Source organism: Dermacentor andersoni, chromosome 11 (assembly GCF_023375885.2).
Source record: "Dermacentor andersoni chromosome 11, qqDerAnde1_hic_scaffold, whole genome shotgun sequence".
Classification (NCBI taxonomy): domain Eukaryota; kingdom Metazoa; phylum Arthropoda; class Arachnida; order Ixodida; family Ixodidae; genus Dermacentor; species Dermacentor andersoni.
In genome coordinates this window covers 49,551,853-49,574,277 of record NC_092824.1, presented here as the reverse complement: position 1 = coordinate 49,574,277, position 22,425 = coordinate 49,551,853, and the positions used below count along the sequence as shown (strand labels likewise).

General features: G+C 44.8%; 1 protein-coding gene across 2 annotated transcripts in view; it reads left to right on the top strand.

Moving 5' to 3' along the window:
• LOC126517967 (multiple PDZ domain protein-like) overlaps positions 1-22,425 on the top strand; it is a 301,027-nt gene that overhangs the window by 48,524 nt on the left and 230,078 nt on the right. For both annotated transcript variants that reach the window (XM_055064300.2, XM_050167791.3), the window contains exons 7-12: positions 1,510-1,739; positions 1,922-2,230; positions 3,294-3,405; positions 4,280-4,720; positions 11,438-11,517; positions 17,833-18,006. In XM_055064300.2, coding sequence (XP_054920275.1) covers positions 1,510-1,739; positions 1,922-2,230; positions 3,294-3,405; positions 4,280-4,720; positions 11,438-11,517; positions 17,833-18,006 — 1,346 coding nt within the window. The remainder of the gene's footprint in view (positions 1-1,509; positions 1,740-1,921; positions 2,231-3,293; positions 3,406-4,279; positions 4,721-11,437; positions 11,518-17,832; positions 18,007-22,425) is intronic.

Here is a 22,425-nt window from a genome sequence, read left to right as displayed (position 1 = left end):
CTGGAATCGGCTAACACTAGACAGGAGTAATTGGAAATTGCTGGGAGAGGCCTTCGTCCTGCAATCGACATAAAAATAGGCTGAGCATGATGAAGGCCTTGCACAACTTGCATCACAGTGGCACATTTGTTCTGGAGTATTGGGCAAAAATGGGTGCATAGCCAGTGTGTCTACTAGACCACACAGCAGCGTGCAGCGAGCTTTCTTTTTGGGCACGCACCCACTGGTCCAGATTGTCTACATATATCCACAAATATATCCGGCAAGGAAATGACTAATGCCAAATGCTGAGGAAGTAGCAAAGAAAGATTTATGTTAAAAAATTGCAGAACAAAAGAATTTGCTGGGAGAGCCAGTTGTCCCTGTGGCCAGAGCACACAGATTGAGTTTGAAGGTACAGCTGCGAGCAGTTTGGAGGCTTGAAGGGGGAAAAAATGCCTTTTTTTTTTGCAGCCTAAGCTAGCACGCTGATTAAGTGGTATAGCACACGTGTGAGTGTTTGACCAACATGGTTGCGATTTCACGCTGAACGGCTGTGCGAAAAGAAAGTTTTAAGTTTTACTGGTTGCATCACCTCAGAACTTTTGCTTCTGAGGGTAGCTGAGGGAAGCCTCATGTGCAGGCTTGTCTACTGTTAGGGGAAACACCTCGCTGGTATTAAAGTGCTTAGAGCAGCGTAACATCAGCAAGGAATCCTGCAGAATAATCTTTTATTGACAGATATCCACATTAGGCATAGCACCGAGCACATTTTTTTCCATGATGTAGAATAAATGGTGAAGTTACTGGCCCGAGTATTATTCAGATGTGTCACCTCTAGAAGTGGGCTACTTTGTACAAACATAGAGTGCACTTTCGTTTGAACAGGCAGTAGTAAAGGCATCCCCTCAATAAAACTAGAATGTTGACAGACTAGGATATTTATCACTTCCAGTTTTTGTGACATATCCAGCCTCCAGCTTAACATCCGAAGCTGTGCTGCGTTTCTCGTGTGTTTTTGAGCTGGTTGCAAGAAGAGGTGATGTAATTAATGATTAGCCATACTTTGGATGCTAACAAAGAAACTTGAGAAGAAGCTGAGGTCCATGCAACAAGCACTGAAGCATGAAATGATAGGTGTAACACAAAGGATATGTGGATTAGAGAGCAAATGGGGATAACCAATATTCTCTTTGAGTCACAGAATGGGTTCCAAAGGAAGGGAAGTGGAGTCTAGCACATCAGAGAACTAGGTTGTGTGGCAAAATTAAGGAATTTTTCAGCTGACACAAAACGGGAGCAATTAAAGTTCGTCAGGAGAGGCCTTCGTCCTGCCACCGACGTAAATTAAGCAGCTGCTGGTGATAGTGATGACACTTATTATGGACTGTGCCAGCTACATAAAAAAGCAAGAAAAGTCAAGACGCAAGGTTTCCATTTGCACAACTATTGCATACAGCTGCTATCAGAGTGATTCATTCTCATGCAGCCTAACGCTGTGCCCGTCTTTCCTTGCGGCACTGGTTGTAGGCACCCCTCCCCCTCCACTGCCGTCAAGTTCCCTCTCCGGATCCGGGACTGCTGGAAGCACCAAGTCGGCAGCCGACCGCGAAGAAGCCATGGTTCTGGGCACAGAGTGGGCTGAAGTGGAAGCTGTTGAGCTACTCAATGACGGCTCTGGCCTCGGCTTTGGCATCATTGGTGGTCGCAGCACGGGTGTCGTCGTCAAGACTGTTTTGCCTGGCGGCGTTGCAGACCGGGTGAGTTGTGTGAAGGGACTTGAGGGGGCATTTCAGTCTTAGACAAAAAATTTTAATTTTTGATCTTCAAGTTATATGGGGCTGAAAACAAGGCCGAAAAACGTTTCAGGGCTGGTGCCACCATCTCTCCTTCTTGTAACGTTTGGTTGCTTACATCTGTCCCACTCTACCCTCTGTACCAGGATGGGCGGTTGCAGAGCGGGGACCACATTCTGCAGATTGGGGACGTCAACCTGCGCGGCCTGGGCTCGGAGCAGGTGGCCTCTGTCCTGCGTCAGGCGGGGGCCCGTGTGCGCCTCGTGGTGGCACGCCCCTCCGAGTCCGGTGACCTGCCAGCACCTCGGCCCGCATCGCTGCCGCCGCCCCTAGTGCTGCCCACCCGACTCCTTGCAGACGCCGAGGAGCTGGAGCGGCGCCTGCAGATCCACAGTGCCACAGTCGCCATGGCAACGGCTACACCAGGGAAGCCCGGGTCACCTCTACTTTCCGAAGTGAGTATGGAAGACACACAGTGATAATGATGGTGATAAGTTTTGATGCTGGAGCTTTTGTAAAGGTTGTTCAATGAGCACTCTGGTGGAAGTCCTCTCAGATCTGGCATTTGTAAAAGAAAGGAAGAAGTGTTTAAAGAAAGAACAAGATAAAGGCAATGCACCAAGTGGCCATTAGCTATTGTAGCCTCACGGAAACACCATCAAGGTCTCAGTCGTCGCCTAGCTATTTCTGCAGTTTACCGGCTTGAGGGCTGACTCTCCGATCGAAAGCCCAGCAGCACTGCCCATGCATATGATGCAACCACTATGGCTGTTGCTGTGTTGCTGCTGGAATGGCTGTCGCAGTTGTTTGTTAACACAGCCACTGGAGTTTCTAGACTCTTCTAGCTCGGTGTTGCTTATGGTTTATCCCACTCACGTTTTGTGAGCTCAGACATTGTGGAGAATTGCACTGATACCACATTCTTGATAACCATGTTGGAAAGATGCACAAGCAGCATGCGATCAGCTTGGCTGAAATGTGCAAAGGGGATTATCTTTCGTGAACTTGTATTTTGGTCCTTCAGAAATGATTTAGGTGCTGCAATGTCCTTTTCTGTTGGGAGAAAGAAACATTCCTAGTGCTCCCATGCACCTGCCTCAATGTGGCTTGCCAATGGTGCACTCTTATTTCCCTTAAATGACGCTGATCTAACAGGGCTTATACGTTTGATGTGTAGGTAGTTATCGACAACAGCAAAACCCGTCCATCTGATGGGGCTACAACACACCTGAAAACACTGTTTTGTTGTGGAATTGGAGGGAAAATAACGCAGCACTAAGCGTAACACCTCCTCTTAAAATTCTTGTACTGAGAACCAGGGCCATGGTATGCCATATCGCTGTGGCTAATCTGTTGCCCTTCATTCTGCCCCTCGGCCAGTTTATCTCTGGAAAGCTATGCTGTTATGTTTATGCATGCCTAGTGTAACCTATTTTGCACATTTTTTTTCACGCAAGCTTTTTACACATTGAGAGCGCATAACCACCTAACATGGTGTTTGCATGTGCTGCCCGCTAGATGGTGCTGGATGACCTTCCCGAGACCGAGACCTTCGAAGTGGAGCTGGTAAAAGACCAGCAGGGCTTGGGCATCACAATTGCAGGCTACGTCTGTGAAAAGGGGACGCAAGGTATGTTGCACTCTAGAATGGTCGTGCTCTCCCTTCTGTTTGCACATGCTGCACTTTTTGCTTTTTGGGGGTAACCTTGTCTCTTATACAATTCTGCACTGCATATTTATATGAATTGGTTATAAAATGGAGGGCTTTATTTGCAAAATACCTATAATAAATGAATGCTGCTTCACTGGTATTCAGTACTGCAGCATGTGATCACAGAGAATTCATATTGTGGAGAATACAGGTATCTCTAAAACAAAGGAATGTTAGAAGGAAAAGCATGTCTGTCCTGGGCCACCTATGTGTCAGTTCAAATGTGAACAATCTCATAATTGCTCATAAATTCTCAAATGCTCATAAATTCAAATGCGAATGATCTTGAAACTACTCCAATACATTAATTTGTTCCCAGTTTCAACTGCATTTGTAACAGTGGCTTAATTATGGCTCCAAAAAGTATACTAGGTAATTCCTCATCCCTATTAACAGGCTATTGAGCAGTTACATTTCGCAATTCAGTGTTATCATGTTTAAAAGGTGTTTGTTGCCTCTCACGTTTCAGAGTATGTGAACTCCACAACTTTGTATTGATGCTTAGTAGATCTTTTTAGTAGAAGTGTAATGTCCTGTCCCTCTCCAATTATGTGGAAGGTGTGCTTTTGCGGAGTATTTCTCGTGAAATCTTTTTGAGAGTAACATGTTAAATATTCTTAAGGTAGTCCCAGACAGGTGCGTAGCAAGTACCAGAAGGTTGCAGGCAGTCCACTTCGGATTGGCACAGGTCTTCCTGTTTGCCATGCACATGCACTGTTTAGTGTTTTTGTCTTTCGCCCCCAAGTTTCACCGGTGCCCATTCCGCTGCTACGTTGATGCTTCCTCTCCACAGACGAGATCTCAGGCATCTTTGTGAAGAGCATCGCCAAGGGGAGTGCTGCGGACGCTAGCGGCTGCATCCGCGTCAACGACCAAATTATCGAAGTGGACGGCCGGTCCCTCCAGGGTTACACCAACCACCAGGCTGTCGAGGTGCTCCGCTCGACGGGCAAGTGCGTGAAGCTGCGCCTGGCCCGGCACCTCCGCGGCGCCCGCTACCTCCAGCTGCAGCACGCCGTCGCACTCTCGGACGCCAGCAGCCTGCCACCATTGCCCACCACGCCAACGCTGACGCCGGGCGCCGTAACACCGGTGTCGTTGTCGGGTAGTGCCCCACTGACCCCTGAGCAGCCACCACCATCTCTACGGTCTCCCGTGGAGGACGGCCTTATCATCAGCGCTGTTACAGATGCCACCTCTTTTGCTGCCCTAGAGGATGAAGATATGATGTATGGTGAGTGCCGTTCTCAGCGGAATACCGAGTGGCACTGTTGGAACAAAGACTAAGAAAAGAAAAAAAAAAATCGGAGTCTGTGCACTGTGGGAATAGTTGTTATGTGGAGCATTTCGCAGGTAGCTGGTCATCAAGCATTGTTTGGCTTTCTGCAAAGTGTTACCAGGTAGACTAAGGTTTTTATCTAAGGCAAGCAATTGTGTATTTAATCTGAGCATGTGTCTGACGACAGCAGCAAGATAATGATGGTGACAATGGTATAGTATGATGGTGATGACACGACTGGTTTTTGTGTACTCTGGTGAAATCACAATAACATGATCAAGCACATGCAGTAGTGGGGTAGAGGGAGCAGGAGACGTGCGCTACGCGCGCCTATCTGCCCTCTCTCCCTCGCACATGCGTCTGCTCCTCTACGCTTACCGTGGTGGCACATGGCTGTCCACACGCGGATCGCGCGCCGTATCTTGGAGGTAATCCATGGCAACTGCAAAGGCTGATGGTTGGCACCTTGATGTGCATTGTGTTCCCGCATGCCCAGTGTTGGCAGTCGCGTAGTTTCCCAGGCACGGTGCAAAGCGCTTCCTTGCATTGTGACAGCAAGAATTCGTACTTATCGAGTGCAACACCAATAAAACTAAGAACCTTACTTCGTGTAGCCGTCTCTCTGCTATCGCAGTCAATGCTACGCCTTTCTGGCAAAAGTGCCGCATTTTTCTTTCTCGTTACGAATCTCCGTATCCTTCGACAGTTTTGTTTTTAATTTGTGGGTGCCATCTGATGATGGCTGCAAGCACTACGCCCGGTTGTGGGCATGCACCATTGTACCTCCCCACTTCTTGGCCAGCCGTATCTTGGAGGTAATCCGTGGCAAGTGCAAAGGCACCTTGATACGCATTGTGTTCCCGCATGCCCAGTGTTGGTAGCCAAGTGGGTGTGAGCCATTCTATCGTCAACAGTGTAATCAACATGCAATCATGCTGCTTGGTCGATTACCTGTTGAGGGTGGGGAATAGTATGGAGATCATAATCATCATCAACAGGCAGCGGTTATCTGAAAGAGCTAGTTGGCCTTGGCACGATATGTGCTGCTCACTCCTTGGCAAGTTCCCCGTTGTGGCTATGTACCATTATTGGAAATCGTCATCATGATGAATACGTGGTGACCATCTGAAAGTGCTAGTTGGTGTTGGCATGAGGGAAGTGCCTGTGCAGTTGTGGCCCAATGCGCACCCTGGTGCAGTTAATGTCACTAGTTCATGTACCGTATTTACTCGATTCTAACGTGCCTTCGATTGTAATACGCACCTGTTTTCCGTGACAGAAAAAAGAAGGGGGGGGGGGGGGTAACGTCCCCGATTTTAACGCGCACCTGTTTGCTGCAACCTAAACAAAGAAAAGTCCCTTACAGTACCACGCACCTCATTCTTTCATACAGGAATACCTACAACTTTCTCTCATTTGGGAAAACAAAGATTTACTCCCAATACACTAAAGTTGCGATAAATAAGAATCTCAGTTTCACCTGAAAGGCGAAGCTTCGATAAAGATAGCAAATTAGTAGACAGCTATACAAAAAGTAAGGGTTTTATCGGCCGTATAAACTTTTAAACATTTGCTTACTAACTAAATTAACAAGCATGGTGCTACGTGCACACAAGAACACATTCACGTCTCGCACAATGACCGCAGAAACTTTATCAAAATGCTGTAGGGGGGTAGCGCAGTAGCAGGAGCGAGTGAATTAACCTTTGTGAGGCCTCTCGCTTCAACACGCACTAAGTGACGAGAACGCAGACTGGTGCGCCTAGATGCATAGACTCTTGCCTGTATCGCAGATCGCTTTCAAAATAGGGGCCGCGCGGCCGTGCAGTATGTAGCAGCCGCCGGAGTAGAAAGCTTCTCCTGTTTGCACCAGTCCCACAGTGCAAGTTTTGGGAACTCCGAACACCCGTGATGCGCCCGATTTCCGTCTGTCTCCACAAACATGATCGCTTTCCTTTTAATTGCGGCACCGTGGTGAACTCGGCATGTCTTTGCAGTCGGCACTTCCATGCTGATAGAGCAAATGCGGGAGGCGTGAAGACTGGGAAGATGGACGGTGCACTAACCTAAGCACACGTACTACAGCACATGGAGAAAGCTACGACAGCTAGGTTCGAAGTGCGTGTGAGATGGCCATTTTGAAATGCTGATGGCAATATCATAATGCAGATTTAGGGTCGTACTCAATTCTGACGCGCAGGCTATTTTTGGACCTGTTTTATCGGAAAAAAAGTGCACATTAGATTCGAGTGGCATCATCGCGGCATAGCGTCTGTAAATATGAGCACCAATAGTTATTTTATCAGGTGGTGCTTCTTCATGACACTGTGTGCGCCGTAAGAAATACGATGAAAGAAAAGGAAAGGTTTTGGCCTAACGGTTAGAGCATCGTACTGCTGCGCTGGGGGGGCCAAGGTTCGAATCCTGCAATCGAGCGCAGCTCCATTAAAAGAAAAAAAAAGTGAATGCTAATCTACTCAGTAAGAGCCCGAACACACTAGTTCACATATGTGGAGTTGGTATCTCTGTGGCAGAGCGTCTGTAATTATGAGTACGAATAATTTGTTTATCAGGTGATGCTTCTTCATGACACTGTGTGCACTGTAATACATACAATGAAAGAAAGAAAAAAAGGTTGTGGCCTAATGTTTAGAGCATCGGGCTGCTATGCTGGTGGGGCCAAGTTTCGAATCCTGCCATCAGGCGCAGCTCAATTTTTTTTTTAAATAGTGAATGCGAATCTACTCACCTGAACAACAATGACCGACCGACAGACAGACTGATCTACACGCCCCCTGAGTGAAACCATGGAATAGTAGGCAAAGAAAGCTATAATCAGACATTGTGAGCTACGGTTATTGCTTGAAATTCTTCCTAGGGCAGGCCAAAAATAGGAATTTTCGACGGGAGGTGACCTGTTCAACGCATTCACTGTCCTCTAAACTACACTGAGACAGCCGCTGCTGCTGCAGGGGTCACCACAGGAGTCAAGCGCATGTGTGCTTGACTGGTCAGGTTTGAATTATCCAACGGAGGCCAATTTTAGGATCAAAATAATGAAACGTTGGGCGCATGCTTGCTCGCCAGCTGGGATCTTCGCTCGGGATTGAATTAGCGGAAGTCTGTTGTATTATTAGCGTTGTGCTAATACCAAATAATAATTGCAAATTGAATATTGAATTGAATAAAGAAAGAAAATCTGGATATATTGAATCAAATATCAGGAAATTTAACATAAAGTTTATGCGTACAAATTTTGTTCAAAAAAACACAGTGCTGCACATGCTCTGGAGTCTACTTACATTACGTAAGAAGAATGTTGCAAGCTATCAGCAACTTAGGTACCTATGAATTGAAATGTACAGTGTGCCTTACTCTTATTAAAGGGAACACCAAATTAGTATGCCAGCACTGATAACTCAGTTGGTATATGCAGGTCTGGAAAAACTATTTTATCAAGAGAATGTCTGTTGAATAGAATCAAGTGCTTTTTTTTCCTTCTGAAGCTGAACAAATAGAGAAGTTATGTTTTCCTGAATACCAACTGAGGTTTCAGTTTAATAGTGGCTCATACCGTGCTTAACGGTAATCTACTATTGCTTAGGAAGTTTTGATTTGTAGCTGTCAGACTGAAGGGTTTTTTCATCTTTATGGCAGGTGATTTCTGCGGCTTATCGTCAGGTTGTAAGGCCAATCTGCTTGACAGACAAAAGCGGGCACCGCGCATCACGTGACGCGACCCCGCTCCACACGGGCTACCGCGATTGGTGCCGATGGTGGAGAGCAGGTGCCTTTCCACCATCCGGATAGACGTCATTTGCTGCCTGTCGTAGGTTCTCAAATCTGGAGACCCATGGAAAGATAGATTGCACAACCTGCCCCTCCATTCAGCAATGCAGGTGTGCAAAGCGTATCGCAGCAATGCAAGAAATACAATCCCTGCTGCCCAAGCAGGAGGTATATAATAAGGAGGCATTACTTACATGGAAATGATAAGGAAACATTACTTGCATGACCGCCATTCTGAAATAAAACTTGGCATCAGCTGTTTTGTTGGACTTGCCAGTAAGCAGCTTAGACACTGACTAATTTCAGAAAGTTGGGTCACAAATGGCATACTTTAACCCGTTATTGACAGTGGGGGGGAGGGGGAGAGTCAAATTCCCCCTTGCGCCCACCAGTAAGCATGTCTATGCCGATGTTCATGTATGAATAGAATTCGGAATGAGGGGCCGCCGTGTTGTGTCTAGCAAAGATGTCGGCCGTGGACAACGGTCATCCCATGCACTCTCTTTCGTTGATGAGGCGGCTTGACAGCTTTGTGGGTGCCGTGCGACTGCTGTAAATATATCTGCGTTGATTTGGCACCAGACCACGCAACTTTAGTAGGCGACACCCAACAACGCAGCTCCGATTAGGCCTAACGGCTTAGACAGTGTGGTCGTGGCGAAAAGTCCCCGCCGGTCAATATGCTAGCAGGCCGGGAGCCGTCGCGGAAAGGGTGGGTATACGGGTTGCTCGTCAGCGATCAGTCGCAAAATCACACGTACTGGTTAGATTGATGGCTGTTGAAGCAGCGTTCGGGTGCACGGGTTGGCATTTACCGCGAGCATGCATGCAAAGTTCGTCTGTGTGCACTTGCATGTGGACAGAAAGCTCCAGACTGTGCGAACCTGCCTGCTTGAATCTGGGTATCTGATATGACCTGCGTGCCTCCGGCCCGATCTTCGCACATTCTTTCTTTGGGCTTTTCATGCGCACCGCTTTTGATGTTCCACTGTGCACGTCGTGTAAATGGTTTCAAGTGCTCCTGTCGACCTGGATGAACTTTGTATCGACAGATGACGCTCTTTGGTAATGCTGTGTACGTCGAGGCACCGATCAGGGCCGGGTCTTTAGCCAAATATACTGACTATTAGAAAATAAAACCTGAATGGTAGACACAGTAGTAGGCTTCCGTTGATACTGTTCTGGTTAATTCGATTTTTCGGTTAATTAAATTCTGAGTGAAGGTCACGGCCGGCACCCATGCATTTCTATGGTCCCAAACGGGCCGTATTTCGACCCAAAAATTGGCATTCGCCAGATAATTCGAACTCGACCAGTTATCATGCACGCCCCTGACCCCTCATGTGACTCCAGTAACGACCCCTTTAGAGGCAGCCTCTGTCTCGGCGGAGCTTAGGCAACAATGAATGCGTTGTATGCACGTCATCTCCAGTCAACAGTCTTTTTTTAGCCTGCCGTAGGAAGATATTCAAGCAAGAATGGTAGCTCACAATGTCTGATTACGGTATTTAACCGATTCTAATGTGCGCCTTTGTTTTTTACAGAGGAAATTGAGCTGAAAATTGCCTGCGTGGTGCAATTGGATATGAAACCAAAACTTCATTGGCGACGTTTGTATGCTTTACCACATGTCATGGCTGTATTACGGCGAAGCTGAGTTAAAAAAAACCGGCCGTCGTTGTGCAACGCATCTTATACTCGTGTCACACGGGCGTTTGGAAGGCCTTCCAACCTATAGTCAGTTGACTCAAAGGTCAAGTTCGAGCTGCTACACGGGCGGTTTCGAAGGCTGCCGAGTCAATAGTCTATCGAGTCAACGGAGCACTGTACAACTCTACCGAAATCTCGATGGCCTTTGAGCAACGGAAGCGGAAACAGCGCGAACATACCCTCTTGTTCACAGTGTGCTCGTACTCACGGTTAGAAAGAACAAATCAAACCAAAATGCTCTAAAGATACTATACATGAGTGTTATTAATTATTCAATAAAGTATTTTTGCCGCTTGATATGTGCGAACTGCACATACTCTCGACAACAGCGATGTGCAGCCACACAAACATTGTCGCAGTTTTGCTACTGAACGTAGAAACTAAACATATATGTCTGGCAATGTATAAACAATTTTTTTTAAATGTATAAACGAACATAAAAGAAATTATGGTGCTTTTAACCACTCAACGGCCTTTCGAAAGTGCCGCATAGCAGCACGACAGGTCCTTTGAGTCGATAGAGTAGTGGTGTTTTGAAGGCCGTCGACTGAAAGGTCTTCCAAATGTGCCCTTGTGACACAGGTATTAGACCATTGCCCATTTTTCTTGCTAAAAATTGGGTTCCCGTTAGATTTTTACTTTTCTTTAGGAGCCTTAATGTTTTTTCTGTGTTGGTTTTCTACTTTGAACACATAGTGAGCACGCACTTGATTTTGGGGTGTATAAGAATCAAGTAAATACTGCCAAATGAATCAGCGGTGTGTTTTGGTGTTTTTCCTCCATCTTGTTTAATGTAGCCCACCAAATAGTTTGATCAGTTTCGTTGGTCTTGTCAGGGCTGAATTAATGGAAGTTGACTGTACTTGGTTTGCGAGTTCAATTATTTGAAATTACACTATTTGGTTCATATTATTTATGTATTTACACACCCCTAATTATTATTATTATTATAAAGGAGGGGGGTTTTTGTACTACAGTTTTGCTGTTGCTGCTAACGGGCTCATGTTGAATAATTAGTATGGCTCAACTATTGGATACTGTCTTCTTGCAGATGCTATGACTCCTGAACCACTCGTATGCCTTCCTAACCATACATTTGCATTTAGTCTGACTTACCGTTTGTTGGCTTACACTTAGTCTTGTGTTCTGTTCTGTTTGCTGCTGAATATAAAGCGGGCGAGCTGGACCCGAAAACGGAAGCATCGATTGCGGCCCACTGGAGCAATGTGGTGGGACCGGAGTTCGAGATTGTGGTAAGTCCAACAGCCTTCTCTGCTCAGCTTCTGTCTCTTGCAGTTTTGAAACCTTCTGCACTCGATCACAACCTAAGAAGTGTGATTGATGGTTATGGTGGTAGATGGATTTATCTGGTCTTTGTGCTTTTGGCTTCAGACGTTCGTGGCTTTGTTTACAATGCCTTCGTCTGTGTTTATTGGCCTAAATTTCGAAGCAATCCTTTCTAAGTGCAGAAGGCAATAAGGCTCTGAGCAGATCCATAATCATCGCGAATCGCAGCATTTATAACACAATAATATTTTGTGGAAAATGATCAATATCCAAAGTCACAATGCCGTTTGAAGCCGGAAGAACAAACTTTAGGCAAATCCATGTACTAACTGTCGATACCATGTTGGCTGAATCGACATGCAGCGCCGCTAGAGGCTAGTGCCAGAGTTCCATGTAGTAGTTTTTGTAGGAAACTGTGGATCACCACGTTCATAGCACATGCATGCATAGTCGTGATGGTCATGCCAAAAGGTCGCACTGGTTCTGAACATTCTGGGCTCTGCGTCATTTCTGGCGAACGACAATGAACCAACGGGCGATGTTTTTGCCTGTTCCAGTTTAAAAAAATGCCGATTATTGCTAGCTTTTCGTGATGCATCCGCTTCTAATTGAAGTGCAAAATTTTTCTCAGTGTCTGCTCTATATCTGTTAGAACAATGGGCAGCTCGCCAATGCACATGCTTTGCCATCTGAAAATCTGGATCACTGTCAACTTTATGTTCTCAAATTACAACAAAACTACAAATTTTACTTCAACAAAAGCTTATCTTGGCTTCCATTTGCTGTAATTTCACCACAAGATTACATGTTTAGCACCTTTTCTCAGGCTTTACCACAATCCTACATGGCTTGATAAGTTCATTACAAGACCACATTAGGCATCCCACCCTGTTGATCACTGTCAGTAAGTGGAAACGGAGCCCTTACAGACAAATTTTTTCCATTCATTTGTGCTGGTGCGAGCGATTTGTGTGGATGAAATTGGAAATGCTGGCAACTATGGTGGTGCCAGCTTCAGCACGAACAAGAAATTGTTCAATGATGAAAGGCTGAAAACATGGTGATATTGATGGTGTTCTGGCAATAAAGCACATTTCACAAACATACTTAAACAGTCAGTGTAGAAAAAGAAGACAGCCACGGCAGTGAAAGCCGACGCGATAAAAGACAATGTTGACATACATGGTATATCTATTTATTTGCACTGACATTGGGGCAATAAAGATGGCGTGATACTGCATTAATTGCATGATATTCTTGCATTATTTGCATTACTGTCTTCATTCCATTGTCTGTCCTCAAATATTTTTGGGGCCCTCTATTTTATTCATGTCAAGTTTTTCTCATTCATTTTTTTATATGTGCATGTACGTTGACATTGTCTTCATTTGCATCGACTTGGGTGGACATGCTTTTCCTTTTTTTTTTTGGCCATGAGACCTGTGGGACAAAACTGCTCTGAGATAAGGCCATCTATGTTGCAGTGGGGTTAATTTCTGACGATGTTGCTGCTAATTACATCCGTACTGCTAATTTGACCTAATTTGGGACTAATTTTTGCTTCTTGTCTTGGTGCAACCTGCATTTTGGTACCTTTTGCGGCTTCCTACGATGCTCTGGAGGCGCAGAACGGCCGGTTTTAGACTAAGAAGCCAGCTAGGTACCCAGGTACTAGGTACGCCAAAACCGTATGAAATCGCCAAAGGAAACATTGTCTTGAAAAAGCAGCAGGATGGCACATTGTGCATTTTCTGCAGTTGAACACATATCAATCAATCAATGTAATACATAGATGCACCATCACTTTCAGTAAAAGTCATTAAGGCTGTTAGAGCAGATTGCTGTAATGATGCGTTACTCCATTAGCCAACCAACTTTTGTACACTGAAAGGATGATCATCAAGACGATTCTATTCTCACATGTTTATGGCTTCAAACAACCTTCCACCAGATGTTGTAGCTATTAATGATAACACCTCTTTTCTGTGAGGCTTTAGCTAGCATGATGTACAAAGAAACCTGCATTTGAATTTTTTTCGTGATACACTAGCTAGCTAATATTCAGTCGAAGCTTTCTTTGCCTCTTCCTTCGACTTTCCTGCTGCTTGCCGATTGGCCGATACCAGACCTAGAGCAAACAAGCACTGCACTCTTAAGCAAAATTACACCCTTTTGCCACACAACAATAATCGTCATCTGTCTTGTCCACATTTCCTTTCTTTAACACGGCGAGCCTAGTACTTTCCAGTAACCAACAGCATGCGCGTTATCAGCATGACATAGTATTCCTGACAGGAAAGTAGCGGGCGCGGCGTTTTCAAGAAAGGAAACGCAAGCAAGGCAGATGACGACTATTGTTAAGTGGCAGAGATACACCCCAAAGAGTGTAACTTTGCCTAAGAGTGTGGATAGGGTGCAAACAGAAGTGACCTGAGGGAAGACTATGGGGAATGCACGTAAGCATGTATGTCAGCTTTAGCACAAACATGCCACCATCATTTTATTGCCTTCATTTAATCATGATCATTCCTTTGTTGTTATACCTTTGCCATCGTTTCGTGGTCGTCACAGCATTGTCATGTTGTTAGAGCACCGCCGATGACACATCGTCACTCCACCGATGCACTTGTCGCTATTCCACAGTTGGTCTCACCATTGTTGCCATACCACCGTCATCAACCCATCATCATTGTATCGTCATCGTGTTGCTGTCAACATGCTGTCACCATCAGTCCGTCTTCGTCATGTGAAGTCATCAACGCATCTTCATAAGGCTGTTATTCGTTCGTGGATGTCGTGGCGCTGTCATGGTCGTGCCATCTTCGTCATCCCTCCGTCATTAAGCTATTGTCATCATATTGTCGGCGATGCACAGTCATTCTATCATCGTCGTGCCGTTGTCAAACTGTCATTACATCGTTGTCATACAGTTGTGATTCATTCATCAACGTAAAGTCATCATTCTAGTGCCGTCATATCTTGTCCTCATGCTGTCGTAATCACGCTGTCTTCATTCCAACATCGTCATGTTATCAGCATCGTTGTGTTGTATTTTACAGTCAACATGCAGTTGTGGTCATTCTACTGTCACCATCATGACATAGTCGTCATGCCATCATTGCTATGCAATCACCATTGTGTCATGGTCATCATTGTCGTCGACATTCTACAGTTAAGTCCTGCTACACTGAAATTGATGGTGCATGAGAAGAAATTTGTTGAAATGAAAATTCTGTTGTGAAGTTCGAAAAAAAAAATAGCTGACCTGTACTGGTAGACTGCACAAACCTTTATTTCCAAAATTTAAGCACTGTTGACTGCTTCCTTTTTCTTGCCAGAAGCGCTGCGACGCAATTTTCACATTTGACGAGTAGCTGCATGGCAGTGTCATCCTCGTGAACAGCCACGCAGTATCCGACAACATCAAACGCATCCAGTATGCATGGTGTGGCCAGCGGAGGCCGCAGGTCTGGCACTTCGTCTTCATCTGACTGCCTCTCGTGAACACTTTTTACAATGCCCTCACCACTCAGTTCCTCATAGATGATCACATCAGCGTCAACATCGATGAAATCTTTCAGCTCAACACCAAATGGTACATTTTCAGCATCTTGAAAGGCTGCCCAGGGCGCAATAGTCTCTGCCGACGGACGAATTGGAGTCAGCAGGATCCTCAGTGAATCGGCATCTGGGTCGTTCAAGTTCAAGCCTGCATGCGAAAACATTTCACAATGATTGGAGGTCCGGTTGCAGCCCATGTAGTGGCCATCATCTGCAGTGCCATATACAGGTCCAGCTTTGTGTTTCGGCAGGCCTCCACATTCAGAAGGAGACGCTGCATCACTCGCTGGCAGTAGCCACACTTAAAGCTTCTTATTACGCCTTGGCTGGATTATAGAAGTTTAGTTGGGCAGAAAGTACTTCAGCTCCACATTTGTGAACTCCACATCTGAAATATGGTGGGTGGAGCAATTGTTCAGTAATATGAACACTTGCCGTCCCTTCCTCCTCATGTTGCAGTCAAATGCTACGATGCATTCTGAGAAAATGGCTCACATCATCCCAGATGATGTGGGCTATTTTTTATGTGGACCACATATTTTACGGAGAGGCCCCTGTTGCCTTTGAAGCAATGGGGCCTCACACTCTTCTTGATAGCTAGCACTGGGCGCTTGTTGGGTCCGTCCGCATTAGCACATAGCAGCATAGTCCAGTGCTTTTTACTGTGTTTTTTACCGTGGCAATGCTGGCAAGTCCGGCAGTGGTGGCGGCATGGCTTGGACCGCAGTCAGCATGCCTGTGTACCTACGCTGCGCGATAACACTGATTGTATGGTTGCTTGTTCGTAGCAGTACAGGACACATGTAGCAATTTATCTTTGTTGCTGAGTCTGTCATTGGCATGGTGCAGATGCTGCCATGGGCCATAAAAATCTGTAGGAGGCCCTTTACCGACTCTTTGGAGGCATGCTTGTGTTTGTAGTGCTTTTTATTTTTATTTTTCTCAGTGATACCTGTGTGTATGTGTATAATAAATATTGTATGTATAATTATGGTATCATCATAGCTAATACGACTTTGTGATAACAATGTTTGACTGCAGTACAGTCAAATAATTGTACTGTGTTCTTGATGTGACAGATGGATTTGATCAAGTTATTCATGGGGTCGAATCAAAACAGGCAGAAAAAAAGACATCTTGGCACACGGCTCCATTTGGCAGTATTTATCAGGTTCTGTTATGCTCCCAGATATAATGGGCACTTAATTTATTAAAAGAAAAAAATCAGAAATAAACAGTAGCATTCCTCTCATTCCAGCACTCGGGAAAAATATGATACCTGCAAAGTTGACTTTTAGATAATGGAAATTTTAATTGTGAGAATGCTGCTCCAATTGTGCCAGTCTGCTTCGAAAGGTTATGCTTTAACCCAAATTGCGCCATTGTTGGGCCATGGCTTAGGTTTGACGGTGCTAAAGTGGGGAATCTACCAAGAAACAGAATACAAAGCATGACACCACTGCATTTATTGGCTGCATTTGTTTATGGCTTTACAGTTAGCAAGACAGCCATTGTCACAGCCAACAGAATACAATTAAATCCTATTTTTACGTGCCAACCATGACGCTACAGTGGATTAGGTATGTTAGGTGGCCATGCTGGCTCTGAGGCTGCATGGTTAACGCACTAGTTCTACATCGAGGGCTGAAGCGTGGTGGCACTCTGTAGTCTGAAAGCTAAGCAGTGTCCACTACTTACATCTGCTTCTTGCTTACAACTTAATTCACTGTGCTGTAGGACTTTGTTTATAAGATAATTTGAGGCTGTTCAGTTTAGCATCGAGCTTCAGGAGTGCACGCACAGATAGCGGGTTCTGCACCCCAGTGTATGCTCTTTGTCAACTATATCTTTGGTACTATACATCTGCCCTTGGCAAAGCTTGTGGTAGAGAAGTTGAGCACGGATGAGCAAGCAGCCTAACCCTTACACCACGTCGGCAAGCATATATCAATGGCGGAACAAATAACATTGCTTGCACTGATTATGATTCATAAAACAAAACTGGAGCGTGCAGAATATCAAGTTTGTGAAGCCGTCCTTCCTTAAAGGGACACTAAAAGGTAAAATAAATTGAGCTGCTTTGGCGGATTACCCATTTCATTACCAGTAAAGCCATCCTTACTGTGAGAACAGTCATGGCGAGCCAGAAAAAAAAAAATTTGAAAGGTGGGGGGTGCTGCCGCCTTGCGAGTTCCCGCACCAGCCACTGTGGCGTCGTCTAGATAGACGCTGCAGTTATTGTTGCCACGATTGGCATCAGGCATGTGTGTGCTAACCAGTCACATGTGAATTATCCGGTGAGTGTAAATTTTAGGATCAAGATAATGAAGGCTCTGGCCTGTGGAGAGTATGTGGCGAAGGTGGGGACCTTCGGTCGGAATCAAATCAACTAGGGAATTCACCTTCATTGTATCCATAGAGCAGGAAAAGAGGAGGAATGAAACACCAGCAATCATCATAACTAGCTTGCTATTTTGTGTACACCTGAATGTCACGCATGAATGGAAAAGCATACAGGGCGAAGGAATAGAGAAAGCCAAGAGGAAAGTTATGACAAGAGACATCGTAGTACAGAAAATGGGAGGACATGTGTTAGCGGTGGAGTGGGCAAAAGCGCAACCAGCATGTTGTGAAATGGTTCACGCAGTCCCCTGGCTAGTTCCTCGCAGTCTTTCAGTCTTTTCCAACTGCCCTTGCCGTGTGCCTGAAATGTTTTCAAGGTGGCCCAGCTGAGCAAGTTTGAGCCTGGAGGAGGTCTCGGCATCTCGCTCGAGGGCACGGTTGACGTCGAGGACGGCCGAGAGGTGCGCCCGCACCACTACATCCGTTCGGTGCTGCCCGACGGTCCCGTGGGACTCAACGGCCGCCTGCGACCTGGGGACGAACTGCTCCAGGTTCGGTGACATCTTCTCTTGACCCGTCTTGGAAGTCTCTGTGTCGGAGGCCCACCTACATTTCCTCCATATTAGTGGGCCGTCAATTGTATGCGCACCATGTTTTCATTTCCAGAAAAAAAAAAAATGTAATTCTTTTGAATGGGCAAGCAGAACAAAGGGATCTGAGGGGCTTAATTTCTTGTCGTTGATCACAACTGTACGAGGATACAGACAACGAAGCCATAGAAGATGGAACAGACAAGGAAGCCAGAGAAGATGCTGGAGAAGTTAATGGTGTTTAATTGATAACTAGAAATAACAAGGTAAAGTGAAATGAAAGTTGATGTAAACATAACTTGCCAGAGGTGAGAGCCGAAGTTACATCTTCCGCATTATGCATGCGGTATTTTTACCAATTAAGCTACAACTGAAGCCATCCTCCTGCCTGCTTTCTTGGGTATTTGTGTCCGTGTACAGAGTTAGCCCTTGTAGTGTTAGTCACTGCTGCCTTGGCCGAGAGCAGTGCTTTCATAAACTTTCATTTCGCTTTGCTTTGTTCTGTTTACATTTCAATGAACTTCCCCTCTGCTTCCTCTGGCTTCATTGTCTGTTATTTATATTGTTATTTTTATACCATTTGTTATGTGTGATGCGCATGCATGTTATTCTTTCAAGAATTAGCACCAAAATTGTCAAAAGCGAAGCCACAGAGTGAAGCGTCATCTGTCATCAAGCATTTGAGTGATGAGGGATTACTGAACTATAATGGAGTTTCTATATCGAAGGATAAAAACTGAATAGTGTACAGTCGAAGTTTGATATAACAAATATGGATAGATCAAATTGTTGAATATAACAAAACTAAATCTTGAATTTGTGGCTTTCTTTCACTGATGCCAGCATGCATGCTTATGATGAATGCAGTTGAACCCACTTACAAGAATATTCCAAGTGCCAAGAAAGTTCCAGTGTTATAACCGCTTTGTACAAAAAAAAAAAAAGACCATACACGGAGGACTGATATCACAGTAATTTGACAGAAAGAAGTACAGTGGAACCCACTTATAACATTACCGATTTTAACCCTTTCAAGGTCAATGACGTAAATATATGGCGCCTCGTACAAGCCCGAAATTGTTGATGCCGTATATTTACGACGCCGTCTGCATGTTTAGAAAGCGTGCCAATTTCCTTTTTTTTTTCTACTGGCATGTGCTGCCACTATGTGAGAATACAGGGAATTTTTTTCTTGCACCTCCCTCTCGGTTTTCGTTGCATGGTTTGTTTGCTCCAGTGCATCTATTACTACTGCTTGTGCATTGGCACGCGCACGGGCGGGCGCCGGTTAGTTTGGGTTTTGTTCCAAGCGCGGTTTCGGCTTCTTGCACTCGCAAAACTGATGGCTATCTCATTACTTATCACTCAAAAGGTGACCACCTGTTACTCCCTTGTTTATTTATTTTACAAGTACTGCCAGCCTTGTTACCAGGCCTTAGGCAGAAGTAGGCATTTGGAAAAAAAGAAAGTTTGAAATAAGATCAAACTAGATAACAGACACTGAACAAGAATCTGCATAACAATCAACATAAGAGAAACCTTTTCACAATCATGATTTGACTGATAAAAACGACGGATGCACGCTATGGTTTATTCACAAAGTGCAGAAAGAAAGGAATAAACCATTGGACAGTTGACAGTTGTGGCAGGTAGTGCATTTCATTCGGAAATCGTGCGCGGGAAAAAAGAATGTTTAAATGCGTTAGTCCTGCAGGAAAAATATCTGACCTTTTTGTTGTGATAAGAGCGCGTGCAGCGGTGGCTAGCCGGTAGAATATATGTTTCATCTATTCCTAATTAACTGTTCCAGAGTAAGAACAAAAATTTAATTCTGTCCCGGTAACGCCTTATTGCAAGGTTTTCCAGTTCTGCAGCTTCTAGAAGAGATGATGAGGATGTGCGCCAGCTGTACGAATTGAAAATAGGCCTGGCTGATTTTCTTTGGACTTTCTCAATTTTAGTGATGTTGGTTTGTGTGTGCGGATCCCAAACAATCGCAGCGTATTCTAGAATGGGTCGGATGAATGTTTTATATGCTAAGAGTTTTATTTCAGGTGAAGCGTTTCCTATCGATCGCCTTAAAAAGCCTAGTTTCTTCATTGCTTTATTATGAATGTATGTTACATGTTCATTCCACCTAAGATTTGATGTTATTACTACTCCCAAGTATTTTTACGTGGACACGACTGATGAAGACTGGTTGTTAATGCTATAAGTAGGGCTTAAGGGATTCTTTTTGAGAGTAATGGTCATTGCAACAGTCTTTTTGAGGTTAATACTCATCTGCCATTTCGAGCACCATGTTTGTATTGTAGACAGCGCAGTGTTTAAAGCTTCCTGATCATTTGAATTGCGTATTTCGTTGTACAAGATTCAGTCATCTGCAAAAAGCTTTATCTTGACGCGTATGTCACTGATGATGTCGTTGATAAAGATAAGAAAGAGGAGCGACCCTAACACTGATCCCTGTGGAATGCCTGAGTCTACAGTTGCGGGTGTCGAAGCTGCATGGTTGACCTGAACACTTTGTTTCCGTAACGAAAGGTATGCTGTAATCCAGTTAACTAAGACGTTCTTTAACATGGGTTTTAGTTTAAGAAGTAGTTTGGAGTGAGAGACGTGGTCAAATGCTTTTTCAAAATCGAGAAATATTAAGTCTATTTGGCCTTGTCTATCTAAAGCTGTCGCTAAGTCGTGAACTGTTTCTACGAGCGGAATTACAGTAGAAAAACCTCGCCGGAAACCATGTTGTCTTGCATCAGTTATTGCGTTGTCGTTAAGAAAGGCAGAAATGTGCTTGAAAATTATGTGTTCGAGGGTTTTTGCGCATGTGCATAGTAAAGATATTGGCCTGTATGATGTGAGGAGAGACGGATTTGCTGTTTTTGGTACGGGGATGACTTTCACGTACTTCCAGTCGGTTGGAATTTCTGCGCATGACAGTGATTTCCCGAATATTAGGGTTAAATACTTTGAGCACCATTCGGCGTACCGGGAAAGAAATGCATTCGCGATTCCGTCAGCTCCGGGCGATTTTTTAGTGTCGAGGTTGAGCATAAGTGCTAACACGCCTTCCTCAGTAATTGTGGCATCCCCAATCGGCAGAATGTGTTCATAGCTAGGGAACTGTGGGCTGATACCGTCGTCACGCGTAAACTCTGAGCAGAAATATTAGTTGAGCGCATCTGCGGTTTCGGCACTGTCGGTTAAAAAGGTGCCACCGATACATAGTTTGGGTGCAGCTTTCTTTTTTTGCGATAAGTGCGTAGTTTGTTTATTGTTCACAGGGGTGCGCATACGCGATGGATGCCGCTGTGCATGCATTTCCTTTCTTTCTTTCTTCTTTTTCTGGAGACTTGCGAAAAGTAATCGTCTCTGGTTGGTGATAAGGTGAAGATTAGCGGAAGTTTGTCACATGTTTTGCTTTTTTGACGAGCACACAACCACGCAGTTTTCTTGAGTGTGCTCACCTACACAGTTCGATTACGCTATGGACGTAAATATTAGTGTAGGAGCAGGAACATTTGAGACTTGCGAAATATTCTTGTGTGCGCATTTTCTAAGCCTTGAACTATGCGTGTAACTATGCATCAAATTTCTTATCTTATAAGTTTATTTCGTTTCTATTGTTATTCATGAATAAACAGTACATAGTTACCAACGCAAAATAATTTTTCTCACTTTATGGTCATCCTAGGAAAATTATGGTAAGTTTTTTTTGAAGTAGGTCCCTCTGAAGAACTTAAATCTGCAATAAAAAAAATCAACCGTGGGCGGCTGCATATGGTGAAAAAAATCGACCCTGAAAGTGTTAGTAATGCTTGAACGTAACCGTGAGCGGCCAAAACACTATGAACTTTTGAGTGTGTGTTCTATGGCAAGTGAAGCGCTTACCATATTGTTTCCATGCCGCGTTATTGGTCAGAAAAATTAAAGCTGGCTACTGGGTGTCTGCACTGAAAGGAAAAGGAATGCGACATCTTGGAAAAAGAAAAAAAAAAAAAAAAAGAAACGGGTCACTGAACCCCCCTCTGCATCACCAGCCTCGCACATCTCTGTTCAGTCTTTTTTCCACGCCTCCAAAACACGAGTCAACAGAGCTGGCAACGGACAATGGCCATTGGTGCAGTTGGCTCACGTTTCAGAGAGGTGGAAGGGAGGTGTGTGTTGCTGGCGATGTGGCGGGTGGGAAGCATCGGCGTGCATGGCACATACAAGAAAAAAAAACAAGTGCAGCAACTTTTTTTTTTTTTTTCAGGATTCATTGCCAGATTTTATTGTTATAACCAACAACACAACACAGGCACATTGTAGTAAGCAGTTTATTTTACCATAGAACACACTAAAGTTCACTGTAATGGCTGCTCATTGTTATATCCA